The sequence below is a fragment of the Chiroxiphia lanceolata genome (assembly GCF_009829145.1).
Source record: "Chiroxiphia lanceolata isolate bChiLan1 chromosome W unlocalized genomic scaffold, bChiLan1.pri scaffold_44_arrow_ctg1, whole genome shotgun sequence".
In the NCBI taxonomy this organism is placed as follows: Eukaryota; Metazoa; Chordata; class Aves; order Passeriformes; family Pipridae; genus Chiroxiphia; species Chiroxiphia lanceolata.
In genome coordinates, this window is record NW_022476500.1 from 196127 (window position 1) to 219014 (window position 22888).

Sequence of the window (22888 nt, forward strand, 5' to 3'; positions counted from 1 at the left end):
GCCGCACGGACCGGAGTCGCCGGCTCTGCCCCGCTTGGACACCTCTGGAGTCAGTGTGTTCTTGGGCAGCACAACTGATCTCAGACCAGAGAGTTTCCCAGATTTTGCTTTGCCCCCTCTTTCCCATGGTTTTGTTTTTGTTCTTTGTTCATTCAGGGGGAAAAGGGGGAATGGAGGCACATGTTGATTACTGGTTTTATCTGTTTACAAAAGGGAGTTGGGGCAGGGGGGAGAGAGGAGGCAATTTCTCTCTCTGCTGTTCCTTTGAACAGTTCTGTTGGTGTTGCTGTTTTTGCTGCTATATTTCTTGTCAGTAAACTCTTATTTTTTCACTTATACCTCCTTATATTTTTTCTCCCTGTATTGGTGGGGAATAAAAGAAGAGTGAATCCATTTTACTGGAGTTGCTGCCCCAGTATGTGTCTTTAAACCAGGACACGTTGCTCAAGGGCTCTCTGAAATTTGGCATCATCCACAAAGGACCTGAAAATACATTTTGTCCCAATGTACAGAGAGATAATAAAGATGTTCTGTAGTGGTGTTCAAGATCTGGTCACTGAGGGATTTCACCAGGAAGCTGCTGCCAAGAGGACTTTGTACCATGGATTTTATTTGACACTCTGCATTCAGCCAACTTCCCACCCACCACATCTTCCACTTCTTCAGTCCAGCTCTCACCAATCCGGCTCTAAGAGACCACAGCAGACCATGTCAAGGGCCTTACTCAAGTCTGAACACAAAACATCCTCTTCTATTCTCTCCCACAGGGGTTCTGCAATCCCTGCCTTGTCCTTCCCATGCCTGGCAATGGCTGCAGCAGGACTTGCCCTATCCCCTTCCCTGCTGAGCCTAAGCAGTCTGGAACTCTGCCAACCCTCCTTGCTGCCCTGTTTGCAGACTGCTTCCATGTCTGCCTTTGCCAAGGCCCCAGGAAGCTCTGGGATGGCTCTGGCCTTTCCAGGTGTTTGGGAGAGGTCTCCCAGTGACACTGCCCAGCCTTCTCAATAGCCCTGACAACAAAACCTTTTCCATAGCCCACACTTGCAGAGGAGTGCCCAGGACACAACACAGGTTGTCCTGGTGGTTCTGGAGAATTAGAAGGGATTTCTTCCTCAAGGCCAACCCCTCCAATTGGATTTGAGTGCAGCTGAAAGGTTTCCTCAGCATTTTCCTCGGTGCCTCCCTGCCCTGAAGGTTTCTGGCCCTCAGGCTGGAGCTGAGAGGGTTGGGCAGGTGCCTGAGGAGGGGGTAGAACAAGGGCTATGTCCAACTGTGCCAGGAGGGCTGTGCTGGGCAAGGAGGAGGAGGCTGCAGAAAACAGTGGCACTGGGGAGGGGAGAGGAGCAGGTGGAGAGATCTTGTGCCTGCCCACGCTGGGCAGGAGCTGCCCCAGGATGGCAGCTCTGAAGCACTCCCAGGATGTCCCTGGGAAGAGGAGGGGAAGACTGGATCTAAAAATGAAACCTGAAAAGCAGAGAGCAGGAGTGTCATGGTGTCAGTGCAGGAGAGTTCTAACCCTGCAGCAAGGTCACAGAAGAAGTGACCCAGTACAGGCATTGCCCTCAGAAGATCCCACAGCATCCTGGAGATGCTGGAAGGGAGCCCAGCTCTGCTTCACAAGTTCCCAGGGCCTGTCCCTGCCTGTGTTCCAAGGGCTTCCAGCCCCCAGGACTGTGCTCAGAGAGCACTCAGGCCTTACAGCGAGAAAGGGGCTCAGGAGGACAGTGTGGAAGTGGCAAGAGAACAGCTCTGCAAAGACCAAGCACTGCTGCTCCCTGGCAGTGCTGCTGGGCTGGAATTATTGTCCCCTTCCCCTTTGCAAATACTGTCCTTTAGGAACATCTAAGAAGAAGGCTCTTGGACAAAGAAGGCCCTACAGAGTCGTTTATTTTGTTTAAATACTCAACAAACACAATTCATCATTTATACATCTCTGTGTCAAAATCATAAAGTGGACATAAAATTAGAAGGCAGGTGCCTAAGAATATTTAATTGCACAGGAAATTATTGCAAGAAGAACTTGATGACCTTCATGAAAAACCTGAGCAGGAAGGCTGGACCATTAGTGAGTCCCATTCTGAATGCTACGCACCAGAAAACAGGCACTTTATTGCTCCTGAAAAGCATCCAGTCATCATTTTCCTCAGGGCGTCCTTGAGCTCCTGGTTCCTGAGGCTGTAGATGAGGGGGTTCAGTGCTGGAGGCACCACTGAGTACAGAACTGATAGGGCCGGATCCAGGGATGGGGAGGAGATGGAGGGGGGCTTCAGGTAGGGGAACATGACAGTACTGACAAACAGGGAGACCGCGGCCAGGTGAGGGAGGCAGGTGGAAAAGGCTTTGTGCCGTCCCTGCTGAGAGGGGATCCTCAGCACAGCCCTGAAGACCTACACATAGGAGAAAACCATGAAAATGAAACAACTAAATCCTAAACAGATACCAACCACAAGAAAACCAATTTCCCTGAGGTAGCCTGAGTGTGAGCAGGAGAGCTTGAGGATGTGTGGGAGTTCACAGAAGAACTGGCCCAGGGCATTGCCCTGGCACAGGGGCAGGCAAAATGTATTGGCTGTGTGCAGCAGAGCAATGAGAAACCCAGTGGCCCAGGCAGCTGCTGCCGTGTGGGCACAAGCTCTGCTGCCCAGGAGGGTCCCATAGTGCAGGGGTTTGCAGATGGCAACGTAGCAGTCGTAGCACATGGTGGTGAGGAGGAAATACTCTGCTGAGATGAAGAACAGAAACAAAAAGGCCTGTGCAGCACATCCCATGTAGGAGATGGTTGTGGTGTTCTGGAGGGAATTGTGCATGGCTTTGGGGACAGTGGTGCAGATGCAGCCCAGGTCTGTGAGGGAGAGGTTGAGCAGGAAGAAGCCCATGGGGGTGTGCAGGTGGTGGTCACAGGCTACGGCGCTGAGGATGAGGCTGTTGGCCAGGAGGGCAGCCAGGGAGATGGCCAGGAAGAGCCAGAAGTGCAGGAGCTGCAGTTCCCGCCTGTCTGCCAATGCCAGGAGGAGGAACAGTGTGGAAAGTATTACAGAAACATGGTTTCCACCAAGTGGACACGAGCCGTGGTGAATGTTCCGACCTCCGACGGTAACGGAAACGGGAAGGAGACGAGTTGAAACGAAGATCAAACTTCTCCTATTACCACGGTTACGTGATATAAAAAGACTGCCCAGAGATTTACGATTGCAGATACAGCAATGTGCTAGTTATGAAGCTTTTATTTGCTTACTGGATACATTATATCGCTTTATGCTGAAAGATTTTGGAATATGGCATTGCTTTGCTTGTAAAAAACCAGGATACTTAGCTTGGGTTGCAATTAAGTGTCGAACCTGTGGAAATAAGTGGTGGTTTGAGCAATTCGAATTATTGGGTATTTGGTGTAAGCTCTGTGCATATACTATTCTACTAGAAACTTGGCAATACGATCTACAACAAATCACTGGGTTACCACTTGCAACTGCATTACAGCTGTTTGAAGCTGAGGAGCAAAGAGCTTTAGCATACTTATGTTGGGATACAAAGCATGTTACAAAACGAATAAGTATTATAAGAGGCATTAAAATAATAGCTTCCTGTTGCCAAAAACTTACACCCCTGACAATCATATTGCCAAATGGACCCTTTCGAGGCAATCCTCAGTGATATTTAGATTCCTGCGTTAAGAGATACAACTGCAATATCAGGAGAAAATGATAATTTCTTCATGGTTTTGGATTTTGGGGACAATTCTAGTGGCGCAAGGACATCCTAGTATCCATGTTGGGCCCAGAGAAAATATTTGGGTAACATTTGCCAACCAAACAGGCCAAATGGACTTCTGGCTAAGTTTGGCCTCAGCGTCAGATCCTTTTCAAACATGTCTGATTGGCATTCCTTACCTTGACACAAGTGATTTTGCAGGATGGGTTAGCTCTAATCATAACAAAACCGAGGTGGAATTGGCTTGCAATGTAACAAAAGAATGCACAAATGGCACCAAAGGCATGACATCCCTTTTGCTAGTAGCTAATCTAAACAGAACCATGACAGACAGCCCTAGTGAGTTACAGCTATTTGGGGCTGTATATGGAAATGACTCTTGTTTTAAACTCAATATGAATAAGGAAAAGATTTTTCTACAATGGCAACAAATGATTGGGAATATATCCACCACAAACATAACAGCACAGAATCCTCCATATGATAATGTAACCTGGTGCCAAGGCTATGTCAAAAACGTGTCAGTCAGTGTGACGAAGTCAAAATATTTACCACCTGGTTATTTCTTGATTTGTGGTAATAGAGCGTGGTCTGGCATTCCTAGATACCCCATTGGTGGACCATGTTACTTGGGAAAATTGACAATGTTTACACCCACTATGAGACAAATAACACAATTGAAAAGGAAAAATATTCAGAACAAACGAGGCACTCAATTTGATAGATACTGTAAATCAGTAGAAAACCAACCCATTGAATTTTGGTCGCCTACGGCAAACTTCTTTGCATCCATATTTGCCCCCATTGGAGCAAAAAAGAGCCTGGTTCTTGTCCAAAGAACAGCTTGTTGGGCAAGGAATCAAATGAATAGAACCTCGAAAATTCTAGGGGAATTGGCTCATGACTTTGATGAAATAAGACATGCTGTTTTACAGAACAGAGCAGCTATAGATTTTCTATTGCTGGCTCAAGGGCATGGGTGTGAAGAATTTGAAGGTATGTGCTGTATGAATCTTTCTGATCACTCTCAGTCCATTTACCAAAAACTAAAAGAAATGCAAGGCCATTTGAATGACTTCAAAATCCAAAAGGATCCTATTAGGGAATGGTTAGCAAAGTTAGGCTTGGGACCATGGCTTGCTGAGATCGCTAAACAAGCTATTTCACTTTTGTTGATACTATTGGTTGCTTTATGCGTCGTTCCTTGTGTTTTTAAATGCATACAGAACATGCTAACGAAGGCAATGAATGATGTATTTTTAACACTATCAAAAGAAAACGGGAAGTGTGGAAAGTATTACAGAAACGTGGTTGATAGAAAGAGGACATGAGAGAGATGCTATAGCTCTGGTCCCACGGTAAGGGAAAACTATTCGAAGGTTACTGTATCTGTGAAACTGCATAAGTGACAAAAGAATAGAATAAAGCAGATGGGAAAGTAGAACCAGTAGCAAACAAGTAACCATAAGAATGAGAAAGAAACAGCATTTACGCAAATATAACTTAGGTAATCAGGAGCCAATAATGAGCTAGCGCTTGTAATATGTATGAGGCTAATTAACAACACTATAAAGCTGTGCTAACACCATAATAAAGTTGGATAAGTTATGATTCATTTTGGATTAGTGTGTTCTTCTTGTCCCGTCGTCTACAACAGAACTGGGTGAGGGAGCTGCTGTTGGATATTTGCTGTTCCTTAGGACAGGGTCTGTTCAGGAAAGGAAAGCACAGGGAACAATTAAGACAGCCCCCTCTCAGCAAAGCCACTGCAGTTTTCAGGAAAATCCCCTCCAAGTCAAGGCATTTCTTTTCTCTGGTTTGTGCTCTCTGAGGGTACTGTGAAGAGCAGGAGCTCTGCCCATGTGCTGCCAAGGACTCAGCTTTGCTCTGCTGCAGTGCAGACACAGAGCTGGTTTGTGCAGCTCTCATGATCACAGGGGATGTCACATGGAACCCAGCTTTGATGGAAAAGTTCAGTTCCTGTACTGTTGTCTTGGAGCAATTTGGGCTGCAGAAGAAAGGCACTCTGTATCCTTAAAATAATTTTGACAGGGTTTTTCGGTTACAGTCATAACACCGGGGGCAAATTTTTTTAGGGGCAAATTTTTCTGCTGACAAATCTGACGAGTGTTGAGACAGGACAGGTAGAAGAGCTGAGCTCTCCATTGCTTATTGAAGAGCCTGGAGAGCTGCAGTGCCTCTCAGCCTGTTTCCCATCTGCCCTGCACTTTCCCTTGGGCTGCCTTGAAGATGACTTCACACACAGATTCATCTTTACAAACCCCACCAAGATCTGTGCTGAGAGCAGGGCAGCGCTGCTTGAAAGGGCAGCTCTGGGAAGTGTCCCCTGTGCCAGCCCAGAGGTGCAGCTGTGCTGGACAGAGCAGGACAGGAGGCCTCCTGCAGGGAAGCCAAGGGCTGGGACAGGAGAGTACCCACCCCCAAGGGAAGGTTCAGCACTGCCCAGGATCCTGTGCTCATTTCTGATCCTGCCTGAAATGTTCATGCCTGAGAGTAAAAGAGTTGGAATTTCAGTGCAGCCTCCTGAACTGAGAGAACAACGTCTATGTTACAATGCCTAAGCAGGAAACATACCTCAGGACTAATTCCTTTCCTGTAGCCCCTGCCTTTTCTGAGCTTTGCAAAAAATTCTCCACTAAATATTGTGTAGTGATTTGGAGCTGTGAGCAAGTCTGACCCTGCAAGAGCGAGACATGGAAAAGATCCTCCCTCCCCTGCCAGGTTTGCTCCTTGCCCACAGCCCTTGTGCCCCAGCCCTGGGAGCAGCTCCCCGGGCCGGCTGAGAGCTGCCCCTGGCAGGCAGCAGAGTCCCTGCCCAGCACAGCACCCTGGGCTGCAGGACCCTGCTCTGCCCCACAGCCCTGGGCACCCCTGGCTGCACCCCCGGCTTCACAGCTCTTCCACAGTGCCCCAAAACAACCCCTGCTCACCCATCCCATCGGCTGGGGCTGGGCCAGCTTTAGGAGATGCCTCCAGGAGCTGCCCCTGCACTGCCCTGCAGCCACAGACTCACCCTGTGCAACCCTGCCAAGATTCCTCCTGCAGGGAGCTCTCAGCCCTCCTGCCAGTGCTGAGCCCCTTGAAGCTGTGTCTGTGCCCTGCTGGTGTCCCTGAGCTGCCCTGGCAGTGCCCTCAGCCCTGCTGGGCTGTGCAGAGGAGCTGCTCACCAGCAGAGCTGTCTCTTTGAAGCTCTTCTTGCTTGACAGGAGCTCCCTGTGTGCCAGGAGCCTGGCCCAGCTCAGCAGCACAGCAACAGCCCCAGGCATTTCATGACCCTCAGGGGGTTTGATGTTGTTTACATGAGACTCAGTCCCTGAGAGTGAGTTCAAACAACTTTTCAAGAAGTCAAAGTGAGATTCAAACACTAAAGTTTTTTGTAGTGCTAATGAGTCTCACTGAGGGACACAACTGAGAACGTGTGCCCAGGTTCCAGTTAGAGCAGAAAACTGCAGACAGTGATGCCAAGGATGGACAAGCAAGGGAAAGGTGACTCTGATGCCAAATAAACTTTGACTTGTTTTCATTAATCCAAAGGACCAAGCCCTGACCCTCAGCCCCTGGGAAGGCAGATCCTGTCCCTGCCTCATTCCTCAGGGCTCTTCCTGGGGCACAGGGATGTGGGATGTGCAATGCCAAGGGCAGGACCATGGGGTGGCACCTGCCAGGCTGCTGAGCAGGGACAAGGAGGCCACGAGGCCCCAGGGCTGCAAGGGCCACTCCCTCCTCCTGGCCTCAGGGGCACAGACAGCAGCCATGGCCAAAGGCCTGCAGAAGGTGGCTGTGTCAGGGCCTTTCAGCTTCTCCCCATCCCTGTCTCCTCTCCAGCCCAGACTGTCCTACGGTGTCCATGCCCTGCCCCTTTCCCTGCAGGCTGTCGTCATCCGCCCGGCTGCCCCACCTGGCTGGCACCTTCCTGCACTGACATCTCTGCGTCCTCCCTGGCTCTTCCTGCACACACAAAGCCTTGGGCTCATCCAGACTCCTCCTTTGTGACATATTGCACCACAACACTGACCTCGGAGGGAAATTTCTTACTTCTTGTCACCAGTCTAGGCCACCCCAGTTGCCCTTGGTGGCACTAGTTCTTTCTTAGGCTGTTTTCTGACAGGAGGAAAAGCTCCACCAACTCTCACACCCCCCTTCCAGACCTCTCAGGCTGCTCCTCTACTGTCCTCAATCTTCACACCACTGACCCCTGAGTCCTCAGCCTCTATATACAGGTCATGTGCTTGAGGCCCCAAATTCCTTCCTGGGAGATGTCTGGGACCTCTCCAAGGTTTTGGAAGATGACAATAGAGTACTCTTATCCCAGGAAACACAGAGGGACACTTTTTCCCAAGAGTTGTCTTGGCAGAATGAGGCACAATATCTTTAAACTTTCTGGCACAAGGGAGCTCTGAGCTCTGGGTACGGAGGGAGCTCCAAGTGCCAACCACTGGAGTGGGAGCTACAAATCCTCAGGGCTTGTGTTCTTTGGAGGGCCAGACACTGGTGAGACTGCTGTGTGTGTGTGTGCACATGGAAGGACTTGAAGGGCACAATGAACTGTCTCAAAACACTGTCAAAGCAGGAAAATTCCATAAGGCACCACAACACATAAGCACTGGTGGCAAACAGGAAGGCATTTAATTCCAAGGCCTAAAGGGAGGTGAGGCTTTGGAAGTAGCCCCCAGGACAGAATTGAACTGTGCAGACTGTGGGAAAGAGCAGACAGCCCCAAGAGGAAGCCAGGGCTGGTAAGGCAGGTCTGGGGAACCCATCCAGACAAAGATTCCCACCTGCAGACTGGAAGCACAGCGGGCAAAACTCCCACTGTGGCAAGCTGTGGGAAAGGAAGCAAGTCCCTGTACATGTGCCAGCCCAAGCTGTGGGAACAGCATCTACCCCCTTGATTCTTCGATTCCACAAAGTCCTGAAATGTCTCAGGGTTCCTTTGGTTCCATGAGGCCCCACATGTCACAAAGGCCCCTTGACTCCATCAGGTTCCTCAGTGTCACAACGGTCACTTAGGCTCAGTAATATCCTGCAGTGTAAGAATGTCTCCTTGATTCCATGAGGTTCCACGGTGCCAACATGGGCCCTTGATTTCTTGAGGTCCACAGTGTCCCGGGGTCCCTTTGTCTCCCTCATGCTCTGCAGTGTCACAGTGGCCCCTTGATTCCATGAGGTTCTGAAAAGTCTCAGGGTTCCTTTTGTTCCATGAGGCCCTGTAGTGTAACAGTGGCCTAGTAATTCCATGTGGTTCCACATTGTCCCAGGGTTCCTTTGGTTCCATGAGCCCCCGAGGTTCCTCAGTGTCACAATGGCTCCTTGATTCCATGAGGTCCTGAAATGTCTCAGGGTTCCCTTAGTTCCAAGAGGGCCTTCACGTCACAGTGCTCCCTTGGTTCCATGAGATTCCACAGTGTCCCAGGGTTCCTTTGGCTCCAGAAGGCCCTACAGTGTCACAATGGCCCCTTTACTCCAGGAGGTTCCACGGTGTTCTTGCTGGAACACACAGGGCTGTAATGTTGTCACCCCTAAAGAGCTGCCTCCAGCTCTGGGCTCCAGCACAGGAAGGACATGGACCTGTTGGAGTGAGTCCAGAGGAGACCATCAAAGGGATCAGAGGGATGGAGCAGCTCTGCTGTGAGGAAAGGCTGAGAGAATTAGGATTGTTGAGACTGGAGAAAAGAAGGTTTTGGGGTGACCTAATTGTGGCCTTCCAGTGCCTGAAGGGAGCCAACAAGAAAGATGGAGAGAGACTTTGGACAAGGGCCTGGAGTGACAGGACAAGGGGAATGGCTTCACACTGAGAAAGGGAAGGGTAGATGGGATATTAGGAAGAATTTCTGGACTGTGATGGTAGTGAGATCCTGGCACAGGTTGCTCAGAGAAGTTCTGTCTGCCCCATTCCTGGAAGTGTTCACGGCCAGGTTGGATGGGGCTGTGAGCTCTGAGTCTAGTGGAAGGTGTCCCTGCCCATGGCAGGGGGTTGGACCAAGATACTCTTTAAGGTCCCTTCCAACCCAAACCATTTCATGATTCTGTGACTGGTGGGGGATGTGGTGGTCGGAGCCAACAGGCACAGAGACCCCAAAATGATGGAGTTTTCAATTCTGGGTGGAGGAAGGAGGGGGCAGCAGAACTGACACCCTGGACTGCTGGTGGTCAGACTTTGTCCTGTTTGGGAGACTGACTGATCTGGGTGTGAGTGTGGATGTGCTGGAGGGCAGGAAGGCTCTGCAGAGGGATCTGGACAGGCTGGATCAAGAAGGCCAAGTGTCAGGGCCTGCCCTTGGGTCCCAACAACCCCCTGGAACACTCCAGGCTGGAGAGCTGCTGAGCAGGAAGAGACTTGGGGGTGCTGCTTGACAGCGTCTGGATATGAGGCAGAGTGTGCCCAGGGGGGCAAGAAGGCCAAGGGCATCGTGGCCTTTGTGGAGAAGAGTGTGGCCAGCAGGAGCAGAGAACTGATTGCCCCTCTGTGCTGGGCACTGGGGAGGCCCCACCTGGAGTGCTGTGTCCAGTTCTGGCCCCTCAGTGCAAAAAGGCCCTGGAGGGGCTGGAGCGTGTCCAGAGAAGGGAACGGAGCTGGGGAAGGCTCTGGAAAACATGTCTGCTGAGGGACGGCTGAGGGAACTGGGCTGGTTGAGTCTGGAGAAGGGGAGGCTCAGGGGGGACCTCATTGCTCTCTACAATGACCTGAAAGGAGGTTTTAGTGGGGTGGGAGTTGGTCTCTTCTGCAAAGCCTTTAGTGACAGGAAGAGAGGAAATGGCCTTAAATTGCATCAGGCAAGGTTCATATTAGATATTCAAAACCCCTTTTTGCACTGAGAGAGTGCTCAGGCATTGGAACAAGTAGCCCAGGGAGGTGGTGGAGTCTCTGGAAGCATTCAGGTGGCATCTGGATGTAGCGCTTTGGGATGGGGTTTAGGGGTGATTCTGGTGGTGCTGGGTTGACAGTTGGACTAGAAGATCTGGAAGGTCTCTTCCAATGTTGATGATTCTGTGATTCTCTGACCTGTCATCCCTGTTTGCAGGTTTGTGCTCTAACAAGACCCTGGGGATGTTTTCTCTGTTGGGTCCACAGAGATTTGTTGTGTGAGCTTTTTTCCTCCACGATCAAAACAAGGAGTATTAATGCTAATCCAGCAGGTGGCTTTCAAGTATAACTTGGTCCAGTTTGTCTAACTGTGTACAAACAGGTGAGAAAAATCTGGAACTTTAGAAGAGTTGTTTTTTTACCTCATTAGCAGGATATCCAAAGGTGCACCAGGTGCCTTCCAGTGAGGAGCACAAGAGACCAGTAGACAGTGACAATATTGTTCTAATGTTAATCTCACTGGAGCACAGAGTGAGATCACTTCTGAGTTATGTTTCTTTAATTAGTGATTGGGAATAAAGAGGGTGTATTCCAGGGAACTTAATACAGAAAAGTGACCATATCAAATTACACATGTATAGGGATTCATTATGGGTGATTTTTATATGAGAGAACACATACACATGCAAAGATTTGAAAGTATTTTGGAATAAAAACTATTGAAGAAGCACCAATTTGGGTATAAATCTATAAAGAGACACTTGGAGAGATATTCAGTACAAACAATATATTGGAACCAGCCCTTAGCAACAGACCCCAACGATCAAGAAAATTATGCTACATTGGCCCCAAAACCCCAAAGCCCACACATCTTTATTAGTAGACACACTGTTCCGAAAAAATAAAGGAGGCATAAAACTGGGTGCTTTTGTAAAAGTGGTGTTTTTTGTAAAAGAGCAAAAGACTAGGCCCTAGGCCCTCCCTAAGAAAAAAGCTGTCAGCAAAAGCTGTGCAATGCAGCACTGGATTGCATCTGTCGACCAAAAAGACTGCAGTCTTTACCCAGCAACAATGCCAAACAACACACCCTAATGGAGGTGGTAAGTCTCCCTGAAAGGGGAGCTGTTCTTCTTTCTTTCCTAACTCTGCAGCTTTCTGTGTTGTCTTGGCTCAGTGCATCCTCCCAGGATCGTTGGATCATTTTGGATGGAGAGGTCATCTAGTCCAACTGCCTCAGCAAATGCAAGGCAACAGTAGGAAGGCAGAACTGTCAAACTTGGAAGAGTCCACAAAGACCCTGGAGATGTGGCACGAGCTGGAGAAGTTTGTCTTTCTGGGATTCCACAGTGCCTTTGGCTGCAGCAGCAGGTTGTCCCCTGTGACCCTGTGGATCACTGGGCAGACCTGGACTCTGGTCTGCCTTGCTGTGAAATCATTCCAAAGGAGAAGAGCTGTTTGCACACGGTTCAGTTCCATGCTATTAAATCCATTCCCTTAGTTTGACTGAAGGCAAAAAGAAACAGAGAGTACTTCTATTTTTAGGATTTCCAGTTAGTTGACTGAGATCTATTTCAGCAGGTTTCCCACTGTTAAACTTCCCCCCTGCTCTAAGGAGTCAGACAGGGAATGCAATTCCTAAAAGGCCAGCAGATCAGGGGGGAAGTGTATGATACCCACTCTTGGTAGGCTGGAGCAGAAAGGAAGCCAGCATGTGACAGAGTCACCTTTTCTCCAGGCCAAACCCCCGCAGCTTCCTCGGCCGCTCCCCATCACACTTGTGCTCCAGACCTTTCCCCAACTCCGTTGTTCTTCTCTGGACACGCTCCAGCACCTCAGTGTCTTTCGTACCCACAGTGGCCCAAACATAATTGACTGCCCAACTCTAGATGACAAAACCCACACTGTGTCCGTATCTGCTGAAAATCAAGATGCCTCCACTGGGTTTAGTGCAACCTGCAGGTCCTGTTCATTAGAATTAAAGTCAAAAATAGGATAATGTGAGAATTAAATATTTTATGTGTGCTCGTCTGCCTGGGTTATTACTCCTTCCTCAGAGGTTGTCACAAGATATTTCAAGCCCTCTTTGCTACATTATTGGCCCTCCTACTAACAACCATAATTCCCATGCAGTTCTCGTCATGGGAAAAAAACAGAGTTGGAGGGAGCTTCCTAATGCTACAGTGACAACTGGGAAGAACAAGTGGACAACTCATAAAACTGTCCGGTAGCTTGTTTCTAGATTTGTTCTTCCTGAGGAATACTCCACTCTCCCCAGCTCTCAGAATGAAGAGAATACTTCTAAGATGACATGGGACCTCTGAGAGATAGAGGACGGGGAGGGGGCTGACCACTTGAGGGTACATCTCCATGGGGAGAGCAAGGCAATGAGGATCTCCAGGGAAGTTGGAGAAGGGTCTGACAGTGAGAGTGCCATGGTTGGGAAAATGCTCCCTCTGCTCGGGAAGGCATCTGTAGGGATAAGCAGAGAGACTGGAACTAGGTGAAGCGTTTCAGAAAGTTTCAAGCCTCTCTTCCTATTGGCTTCTCCTGTAGGTTGATGTGCCACTGCTTGAACTTCCCGTAGATCCTAAGATGTGCAGAGGAAAGCTGCTGTGAAGTTCCCGGGGTGGGAAGCTGACTGACTGTAAAGACATCTTTGGGGATTCTCTTCCCTGAGGTTTTTAAAAACATTAATTTGCTTGGTTTTCACTGTTGTTTTTTGCCTTCCCCTCTTCCTTTCCGAGAAGATGAACACGCAACTTTCTTCCTTTAGGGATTTATAATATGGAAATGAGAGAGAAATATTTTTTACCCCTTGGTACACACAGGGGAAGTGTCTATCAAGTACTACTTCAAGGAGCCCAGTTTAGCCCAGCTATTCTCTCAATCTTTGCTTTCCTTGTTGCACCTTTCTTCCCTTTCCCACAAGGATGTTTGTTTGGCATCTTTGGAAACTGCCAAAAGATTGGAAGAGGATCTTTTCGAGAGCCAGGTCGTGCCAGTCCACCTGCTAAGGAGGACAGACATTAGGGCAGGAAGTAGAGCAAGCCACTGACAGTTCGGGATTTATGTGATTGATTGGATAAATAAGTAGTGCTGTTCTCTGAAACTTACACTGATTGCCCTGAGCAAGACCCAGATTCAAGAGGTAGACAAAGCAAAGCCTCTGTTTTACCAAGGACAGAGTTTCTCGTGCTTTCCCCCACGGCAGTGCCCTCTCTGAAAGGCAAGACCATCAGTAGATAACTGTGGGCATACCTAGGATGACATCCAACAATCCTTAGAGCATCTGTAGGCAGAGAAACTTCATGACAGATGAGATTCACGGTAGAGTGGAAGAAGAGTCTCTTTCCTAGTTTGGAAACTATCTTGGAGATTGCATTTTCCAGCCATGAGACTAGAAAATCCATTGTATTTGGAGCATATTTTGTAGGCTTCTTTCCTGTTTTATCCCTTCTCAGCCACTCGTGCCAGAGGCAATACTGAGGAAGGAACTGGGTTTTAAAAAAAAAGAGAAAATGCAAAAACTTATTTCAGGCAATCAGTTCTTCTGGGCAGGGCCGTCTGACTCTTGGTGTGTTTCCCTCCATGTGCTCAGCACCGGCACAGGACACACTGAGGGAGGTCTCCAAACTTTCCTGTAGGTGACTCCATCAAAACTAATCCCCTCCCAGGGCATCACAAGATGATGCTAATCAGCTCTTCCAAGTCAAAGGATACTTCTTTTCCCCAGGGCAGAAAAGATGGAAACATGCTACCGGTGCAAGAGAGGGACAGCGGAGGCCCATCCTCTGCCATGGGGGCGGTGACCCAGACTCCCTGTTTGTCCTCTAGTCCCTCTAGGAGCCCTGAGGTTTCCCTCGGTCCCCTCTGGCTCCCTGTGCTTGGAAAGCCTTCCAAATCCATTCTGGTGAGGGGAGGTGGTGATGCAGCAAGAGCAGACCCTCGTGGGATACCTGGACACCCTGGGGAGGCAGAGCTGGGGCCACTCATTCTGTGCCCTATCCTGGCTGGGTGCTGGGGGGACTGCCCTGAGGAGAGACAAATGAGGCTTCTCCTGGGGAAAGCCTCAGCCAGAGCTCAGCTTCCCAAACAAGGCTGGGGCTGGGGGTGTGCCGAGGGGGAAGTTGTCCTGCAGGCAGCAGGACAGGACAAGCAGGGCGCAGTCTGCTCAGCACGTGGCACATCTGAAGGACACCATGGGTTTGGGCCCATTGTTGCTGCTTTATTAAATCACAGCCACCTACAACTGGCTCAGTGGCGACAGAAGAGCAGTGCTCGTACTTTGAATCGTGGTTTTTGCTGAAGATTTGAAGGCATCAGGATTCCAGTTTTCCCGCCTGTATGAAGGACAGAGGGTTTTTTTGTGATAAGATCCATGCCTGGAAAGCTCCCCAGGCAGCCACCAGGCCCCAACATGGCATCAAGGTAGTTGGCAGCAGTTCCTCTAACACCTGCCTCCCAGCCCACGCCAAGCCACCGCCTTACCCACAGCCCCAGAGCCCTGGATGCCACCGTGGCTGTCCCTGACGTCACCCTGCTCACCAGCTCAGGTGTCTCACACAGCACCTGGGAGGCTGGGAATGTTGGAGGCTCTTCATGGGTGTGGACGTCAGCACCAGAAGAGCTTCTGGCCTGAATCGAGGGCTTGGTGTTGGTCCTGTGCTTCAGTTGACCTTGACTTGGAAGACCAGGGTGGTTTGGGCTGCATTCCTACTTTAGGGGGAAGATTTCCTGGAGGAGCAATTTGTTTAAATGTAAAGTGAACCAAGGACAATTTTTGAGAGCTTTGCATTTAGATTTCATTAGTCTGAAGTAGTAGAATAAATGGTCTTGTGTATATTTATCTGTATAGAATCATGGAATTGTTTGGGCTGGAAGGGACCTTAAAGGTCTTTCATTCACCACCCGGCCATGGGCAGGGACACCTTCCACTAGACCAGGTTGATCCAACCTGTCCTTGGACACTTGCAGGGATCCAGGGGCAGCCACAGCTTCTCTGAGAATTCCATGCCTACCCCTCCCCACCCTCCCAGGGAAGGATTTCTTCCCAGTCTCCCATCTAACCCTGCCCTCTTTCAGTCAAAAAACCATTGCCCCTTGTCCTGTCCCTCCAGGCCCATATCAAAAGTCCCTCTCCCTCCTTTTTATAAGCCCCCTTCCCTGGTGGGGTGTCTTCAGCTCCTCCCAGGACCTGTGTGTGTCTGTATCTATCTTGTATCTATTTATAGACAGTATGTATTTTAATACATTTCTATCCATATTTATACTTAGATTTATACACTGTAAATATTAATGCACACCTATCTACACAATGAAGTTAACTTTGTGTCCAGACCTACCCCTTCCCCTCTGTAACCTTTTTGGGGGGTTTATTCCTTGGGATTTCCAGGGTCTCAGTTTCAGTGGAGCGGATCTTTCCCACCTGGATTTTTGCTGCATCAACTTCAAGGTGGCCAATCTGAGCTGCTGCAACCTGGCCCGTGCCAACCTGTGCTGTGCCAGCCTGGAGAGGGCTGACCTGTCAGGCTCTGTGCTGGATGGAAGAGCTTCTGCAGCTTGGGAGGGCTGGGCTTGTGTTAACAGAGAGGAGCTGGAACAAAGAGAGGGGTGTAAAACATCGAGTTCTTAAATATATTCTAGAGTTGTTCTGGTTCCCAAAGCTTTTACGCTTCCTCCCAGTAATGATTTAATGCGATTGACTCCCAAAGCAGAAATTAAAACTGTCTTCTCGATTGTCTTTGGTGTTGTTCTTCCAGCTCTCACTGACTCCTGTCTGTGCCAGTGTGCCAACCTGCCAGGGGTGAAGATGCTGCGCTCCAACGCAGAGGGAGTGTCCCTGAAAGGCTGCAACTCTGAGGACCCCTCAGGCCTTCAAGCTAATCTGGAAGGTAAGAAGTTTTGCCTTGTGAATCTGTGCCAACTGAAGCCTGTGTTTGTGCATTTCTATGGCCCAGAAAAGGTCCAGCTGGGGTTTGTCCAAGCCTGAGAAGGGCCCACAAGGACTGCCCTGAGTCTGTGACCATCTCAGCCCGAAATGCCCTTGTCCTCCTCCAATTCACACAGCTCTGAGGCAGCACCAGTGTGGAGCTGCTGGTTCTGACTGTTTTTCCTCACAGAACTCTGTGTGGTTCCAGATGCCAACCTGAAAGGAGTGGCCATGGAGGGCAGTCAGATGACAGGAATTAACCTCTGAGTTGCAACGCTGAGAAACGCCAAACTAAAGAACTGTAACCTCAGGGGAGCAACGTTGGCAGGAACTGATTTGGAAGTGAGTTGGGATTCATTTTCCATCCTATTCCTTTCTATCCTATAGTCAGCTGGTAATTTGGGGATTGCTGGCTTTTGGCTGACCTCTCCAGCTTCAGACTCCAATGGAGTTCAGGTAAATGGACTTCAAGTAAAGCTTTGAACAGAGTTCTGGGTGCATTCCATTGACACCTTTTTTTATTTTCCCTTCCCAATTGGGACCTATCAGGTTGTGACCTCCAGGAAGCCAATTTGAGGGGCTTGATGTGAAAGGAGCCATCTTTGAAGAGATACTGCACACGTCCCGGAGCATCAGATAGGGAAGAGAAGACATCAAAGAGGAAGGAATCCAAACATTTGCCATGACTTTCTTCACCTCCTCCCCTTCCTGAGTTAGAAGGATGGTTATTAGACAACTTCCATTTGCAGTAGTGCCCAAGTAGACTCTTTCTGATCACTTTTGGGGAGGGAATTTTGTTTCCGAGGTGGAAAGAGAGAGTTTCTCCCTTTGTGAAGAGAGTGAGGAAGTGGGCTGGTTGTGAAACCAGAAAGTGGGGCTGGTTTGGGGGGGAGGGTTCAAGACTTTCCTTGTTTAGCATTGCCTGACTTTGGAATGCATTTTAATGTGTAAAGCACAATATATGCAATTCTCTTTATTAAGTCTGTAGCTGCAATATGAATAGAAAATATTATTGCTGTATAGCAGAAAAGGAAGTTGAGGTTTCCAGGTAGACAAATGTCTTTACAGTCAGTGTCTTCATTCCAGCAGGGTGTTAATGCCAGGGGTGGTCACACAGTGCCCACAGGATGTGTTCAGGTCTCTGCTGGGGTGGAAACAGTGGGGAACTGTCCTCAGAGGTCCTAAATTGCTGTGGAGTAGTTGGAATGTAGGTTCAGAGCAGCTTTATCCCCTCAAATGTGCAGAGGAAGCTGCCCCTGCAGGGACCTGCCCAGAGCCCGGATTGAGTTCCCCTGGAAGATCCCTGGGCAGAAATGGGCTGTCTTAGTTAATGCTCTCCAAAGGAGTGTGAAATTGCACTCTCAATCCCAGCTGGGAAGAAAATTCCCCTGCTTCCACATGTCCTGACCACTCCAGACTGGAGTTCCTGTACCTTTTTGATTCTTTGTTGGGAATTCAATGTACAGAGGAAAACAAAACTGTCCCTAAAGCAGAGAGAAGCTCTGGGACCTCAGCACCTGCTCCCCCTCTTCTCATCCCTTCAGGAGATGAAGAAACGGCCCTCAATGTTTCCCCTCAATGTACTCTGCAAATCCTCCTTGAAAGCATGGGCATAATCCCATTTGCCAGCCAGATCCACTCTGGGCTGTGTAAAGTGGCTGTAAAAGCATCTTGCCTGGGGCCAAGTGCCCCTTCCACACTTGCTTTAACTGTGGAAAAAAACAGGGAAAGCTGTTTTTTATGTGAACACCCTTCATGTCTCAGTTTTTGTGATCTTGGGAATCCTCACGAACCTGGAACAATGCCAGATTATCTGCTGGTGAGATATGTAGGTGGAGATTGTTTGATCTGTTTAAATCTTCTTTGTGAATACAACTGAAAGAAAACAATGTTAAAAAAAAGAAAAAGAAAAAAAATAGAAAAAGGTAATACCAAGAAAAAAAGGGAGGGAAAAAGAGAAAAAAGAAAAAAGAGAAAAAAAGAGAAAAAACAGGAAAAATTAGACAATATAAAAAAAGAAAGAAAAAAAAAAAAAAAGAGAATAAAGAAAAAAAGAAAGAAAAAGGGAAAAAACGAAGCAGAAAGAAAAAAAGGAGAGGAAGAAAAAAGAGAAAAGAGAAGAAAAAAAAGAAGACAGAAAAAAACAATAAAACCAAAAAAGTATTATCCTCACTCCGCTCACCTGCAAATGGCCGCTATGACCCGCCGCAAGGACTACAACTCCCCTGCTGCTTGGCGCGGCGCGCAGGCGCGGGGTTGGGCGTTTGGACAGGGGCCGCGCGCTGATTGGCTGCGGCGGTGTTCTCGAAACGCGGTGAGCGCGCAGAGCGGGAATTGGTGATGGCGGCGGGTCCTGCCTTTGTCTGTGAGACCTGGCGGGGGGTGGGGAGAGCGGGGTCTGGGGATCCCCTCGGGGGCTGCGGGGAGCGGGGCTGTGGGTGGAAAGGCTGGAAGGCTCGAGAGGGTTCGGCGGGGGTGGTTCGAGGGTTCCCGGGGGTCAGAGCGCAGGGCCTTGGAACCGTCTCGGGGGCCGCGGGGCCCGAGGGGCCTCCCAAGAACCGGATGTTCGATTCGATTGCCGAGAAAGTCCCTCGGAAAAAAAAATCAAAACCACCCAACCAAAAAAAAGAACCCTAAAAAAGGAAAAGTGAGAAAAAGGTGAAGGAAAAACTGCAAGGGCCAGGATGATTTGATTGCTTTGCTTCAGTTTTTCCTTGGTCTCCTCCTTCTCAGATTTTCTGCTCTTCCTTTACAGAAAGCTCTTCTGCTGTTGTGTGGTTTTGGGGTCCCTAGGGGGTCCCTGAGGAGGTTTTGGGGGGTCTCTCAAGGGATTTAGTGTCCGGAGGGGACTTAAGGGGGGGGGGTTGACGGTCACTGAGGGAGTTTTGGAGTCTCTGAGGGAATTGGGAGGTCCTGGGGGGGCTTTTGGAGGGGTATTTGAAGCAGTTTTGTGGGTTTTAGTGGGATTTTGGAGTCCCAGACGGTTTTTGAGGGTCTGTGAGGGGGTTTCTGGGTCCCTGGAAGGCCTGGGGATCCCAGGTGGGTTTTGCAGGTTCTGAGAGGGTTTAGGGAGTCCTGGGGGTGGAGAGGTCTCTGAGGGGATTTGTGGGGTCCTTGAGGAGGTTTGTATGGTCCAGAGGGATTTCTGAGGTAATTTCAGGGTTTTGAGGGATTTTATGGGGTCTCTGTGTTGGCGGGACCAACCCCAGGAAAGGGTACCAATGCCTGTCTGACCCAGAGACCCCCCAAACTCAGCACACAGAGACCCCACAGGGAGGGGGCCCGGGGGTCCCCTAAAGCCCAGCAGTGGGTTCAGGGGGTCCCCAGCCCCCAGAGGAGGGGTCCCGGGGGTGGCCCCCGAAAGTGCAGAGGGGAGATGTACCACATTGGGTAAGGGGATCCAGTGCCCCCAGTTATTCCAGTGACCCTCAGTACAGCCCAGTAACCCCCTCAGTGACCAGCCAGTGTGTCCCAGTGACCCTCCACTGCCCCCAGTATGGCCCAGTGATGCTCCAGTGAGCACCCAGTAACGCCCAGTATGGCCCAGTAACCTGCCAGGTCTCCCTGTGTCCTGGTAATCCCCCGTAACTCCCCAGTCCCTCCCAGTGCCCTCTGAGCATCCCTCACAACCCCACAGTCTTCCTGTGCCCCTGTTTCCCCCAGTGTGTCCCAGTATCCCCCAGTAATCCCTAGTGCCCCTCAAAACCCCCCAGCTGTCCCCAACGTGTCCCCAGATGCCCTGGCCTTTCTGTGAGCGGGGGGGGGGGGGGCGTTTTGGGTGTCAGATGGCCCCAAGGGGGCTCCTGGGGTGAGATGGGGTTGTGGACATCAGGGATGGGTTTGGGGACATGGGGAGGGTTTGGGGGCAGTGGAATTGGGGGTGTCAAGGGGGGAATTGGAAACACTAAGAGGGTCTTGGGGGCATGAGAGGAGTCTCAGGACTGACCTGCTTGTAGGGAAGCCCCTCCTCTCCCCCTCTAGGTCCCATTAACCTCCTCAAATGGCCCCCAACTCTCCTTTTTTCCTTTAATCCCCTCTCCTCCAGATACCTTTAACACACCGATGCCCACAGATTCTTTTAACTCCCCCAAATGCACCCAAGGCCCCAAAACGCCAAATCCCCATCCAACCCTCCAGATCCCCCAAACTCCCCCACTCCTTATTCAAATCCCTCCCACCCCCCCCAAGAGGGATCACCTGGCACCCTGGGACAGGAACACAGTGGGCTGTACTGGGGGCCTGGGCTGTACTGGGAGGGCACTGGGGGGGCTCAGATGTCCCAGACAATGGTGCCCATCTCCAGGAGATGTGGGGAGCATGTGAGGTACTGGTCTGTCTTGGTCTCTCCTGGTTTGTACTCCCACCTCCAATCCCCTCCCCAGCTCCCCCAGGACCTTCCCGGACCCAAAAGTCCCCCAGATCCCCCAGGCCCCTGACTTGGTCCTGCTGCCCCTGAGCATCTGCAGCTGCTGCAGAACCAGGCATTTCATCAGCAAATGTGAAGGTGACACCAAGCGGGGGTGTGTGTGTGCTGGAAGGCAGAGGCTCTGCAGAGGACCTGTCTGAGGAAGAATGTGTCAGCAGGAGCAGGGAAGTGATTGTTGGGCTGGACTGAGCGCTGGTGAGCCACCCTGGAGTGCTGTGTCCAGCTCTGGGCCCCTGAGTTGAGGAAGCCCTGGAGGGCTGGAGCAGGTGCAGAGAGCAGCGAGGCTGGGGAAGGGAGTGGAGCACAATGGTGTGAGAGAGGCTGAGGGAGCTGGGGGTGTTGAGGCTGGAGAAGAGGAGGCTCAGGGGACCTCCTGACCTGCAAGTCCCTGCCAGAGGTTGTAGCCAGGTGGGGGTGGGGCTCTTGTGCCAGGAAGCAGCAGTAGGACAAGAGGGCTGGGTCTTGAGCTGTGCCAGGGGAGGTTTAGGTTGGATATTAGGAAACAATTTTTTGTGGAGAGGTCATGAGGCTTGGAATGGGCTGGCAGGGGGGGTGGAGTCAGCATCCCTGGAGGTGTTGAAGGTGAGAGTGGATGTGCCTCAGTGCCATGGTCTGGGAGCACGACGGGGTTGGATCAAGGGTTGGAGTTGATGATCTCGGAGGTCTTTTCCAATGTGACTGATTCTGTGATTCTCTGATTGCCATTCCTATGGCAGCACATGCTTGAGGCTCTATCCCAGGGTGATAGAGATGTCTGTCCTATCTATCTCCAAGGTTGTCCTGTAAATGTGGTGTGTTAGAAAAGCAGGCTAAGTTCTGGGATAGTTGTAGAAAGAGAATGAAGCCCAGAGGCCAGTGCAAGCAGGCAGCCCTGGGTTTGCACATGATGTCCCCTCCCTGCAGGTCCTGTCCTTGAGCCCAGGCCCTGAGGTGAGGCTGAGAAGTGGCGTGGAGGTGAGGCCAGAGCTGTCCCTGAGGTGAGGCTGAGAATAAGTGCAAGGCAGAGGTGCTGCTGAGGAAGGAGAGCCCTGTGGTGGGGAAGAAGTGAAGCTGTGAATGCCCATCCCTAGAAGGTACTGTGTCCATCCCTGTGTGCCAGGTGAGCTGGGGCTTTGCTGCAGAGCTGCGGGCGCTGATTTGAGCGACTGCAAGTGCTGAATGGTGGGCACCCAGGAACACAAAGTGTGCCTGGCCACGGAGCCTGCAAGGAGGAGCAGAGACAGCGGTGGCAGTGTGGGGGTCCAGGTTGTCCCTGTGCCTTCCCCTGCAGGCCCTGGCTGTCCCTGCTGGGCCGTGTCCATCCCATCAGGTCCCTGCCATCCCCCTTGGGGCAGCTCCCCCAGGAAGTGCCGTGGAGCTGAAGCTGCTGCCATCCCCCCCCCGCAGCCGCTGCCCCAGCCAAGGGAGCAGCAAAGGCAGGGCCAGGAGAGGCAGCAGCAGGGGAGCCCTGGGGGGGCCGGGAAGCTCTTGTGTGGGTCAGGAAAGAGGCTCTGGGCACGAGGCCGGGGCTGTGCTGAGCAGGCCCAGCCCTCACATCCCCCCAGCCAACGCCGGCTGCCCGGGGGGCTTGGGAGGGACCCCCAACCCTGTGCCCCACTGCGCTGGCAGAGAGAGAGCCAAGGGACAGGGCCACGGGCAGGGCCCCGGTGAGGGACAGGCAGGGCCATTGCAGGGCCACGGTGAGGGCCCAGCCTGTGGCAGCAGAGCTGCCCAGGGCCGGGGGCAACTGGGGGTGTGGTACCAGGCAGTGCTGGCGTCGAGCAAGCACGAGGCCTCTTGCAGACCCCTGTAGCAGCCTCCCACTTGCCAGCCCCGCCCTGGTGGGGTGACACTGTCCCCTCCCTACAGGACACTCCCCCAGAACTCTTTCGGGGTGCCTTTTGTGTCTATTCCTGGTTGCTGATTCCTGCTGGGGACCTGAGGGAGCCTCTGCAATCCCATGCATGGGGCACAATCTCCTCTGCAGAGCTTAGCTCACTTCAGACTTTGCAGGGAAATC

At 50.9% G+C, this 22888-nt stretch overlaps 1 protein-coding gene, 1 long non-coding RNA gene and 1 pseudogene across 2 annotated transcripts; 2 read left to right on the top strand and 1 right to left on the bottom strand.

The window, feature by feature from the left end:
- LOC116781380 overlaps window positions 1–22888 on the bottom strand; it is a 332906-nt pseudogene that overhangs the window by 178298 nt on the left and 131720 nt on the right.
- Window positions 80–4972, top strand: LOC116781404. The gene is made up of 3 exons (XR_004354859.1): window positions 80–92; window positions 1222–1224; window positions 4519–4972. It is a non-coding gene; the product is annotated as an uncharacterized LOC116781404 (long non-coding RNA).
- Window positions 15840–17103, top strand: LOC116781396 (BTB/POZ domain-containing protein KCTD9-like). Its single transcript, XM_032677071.1, is given in 5 exon segments — window positions 15840–16082; window positions 16320–16425; window positions 16672–16805; window positions 16997–17042; window positions 17045–17103. Coding segments are annotated over 5 exon segments (579 nt in total). The 5' UTR covers window positions 15840–15848.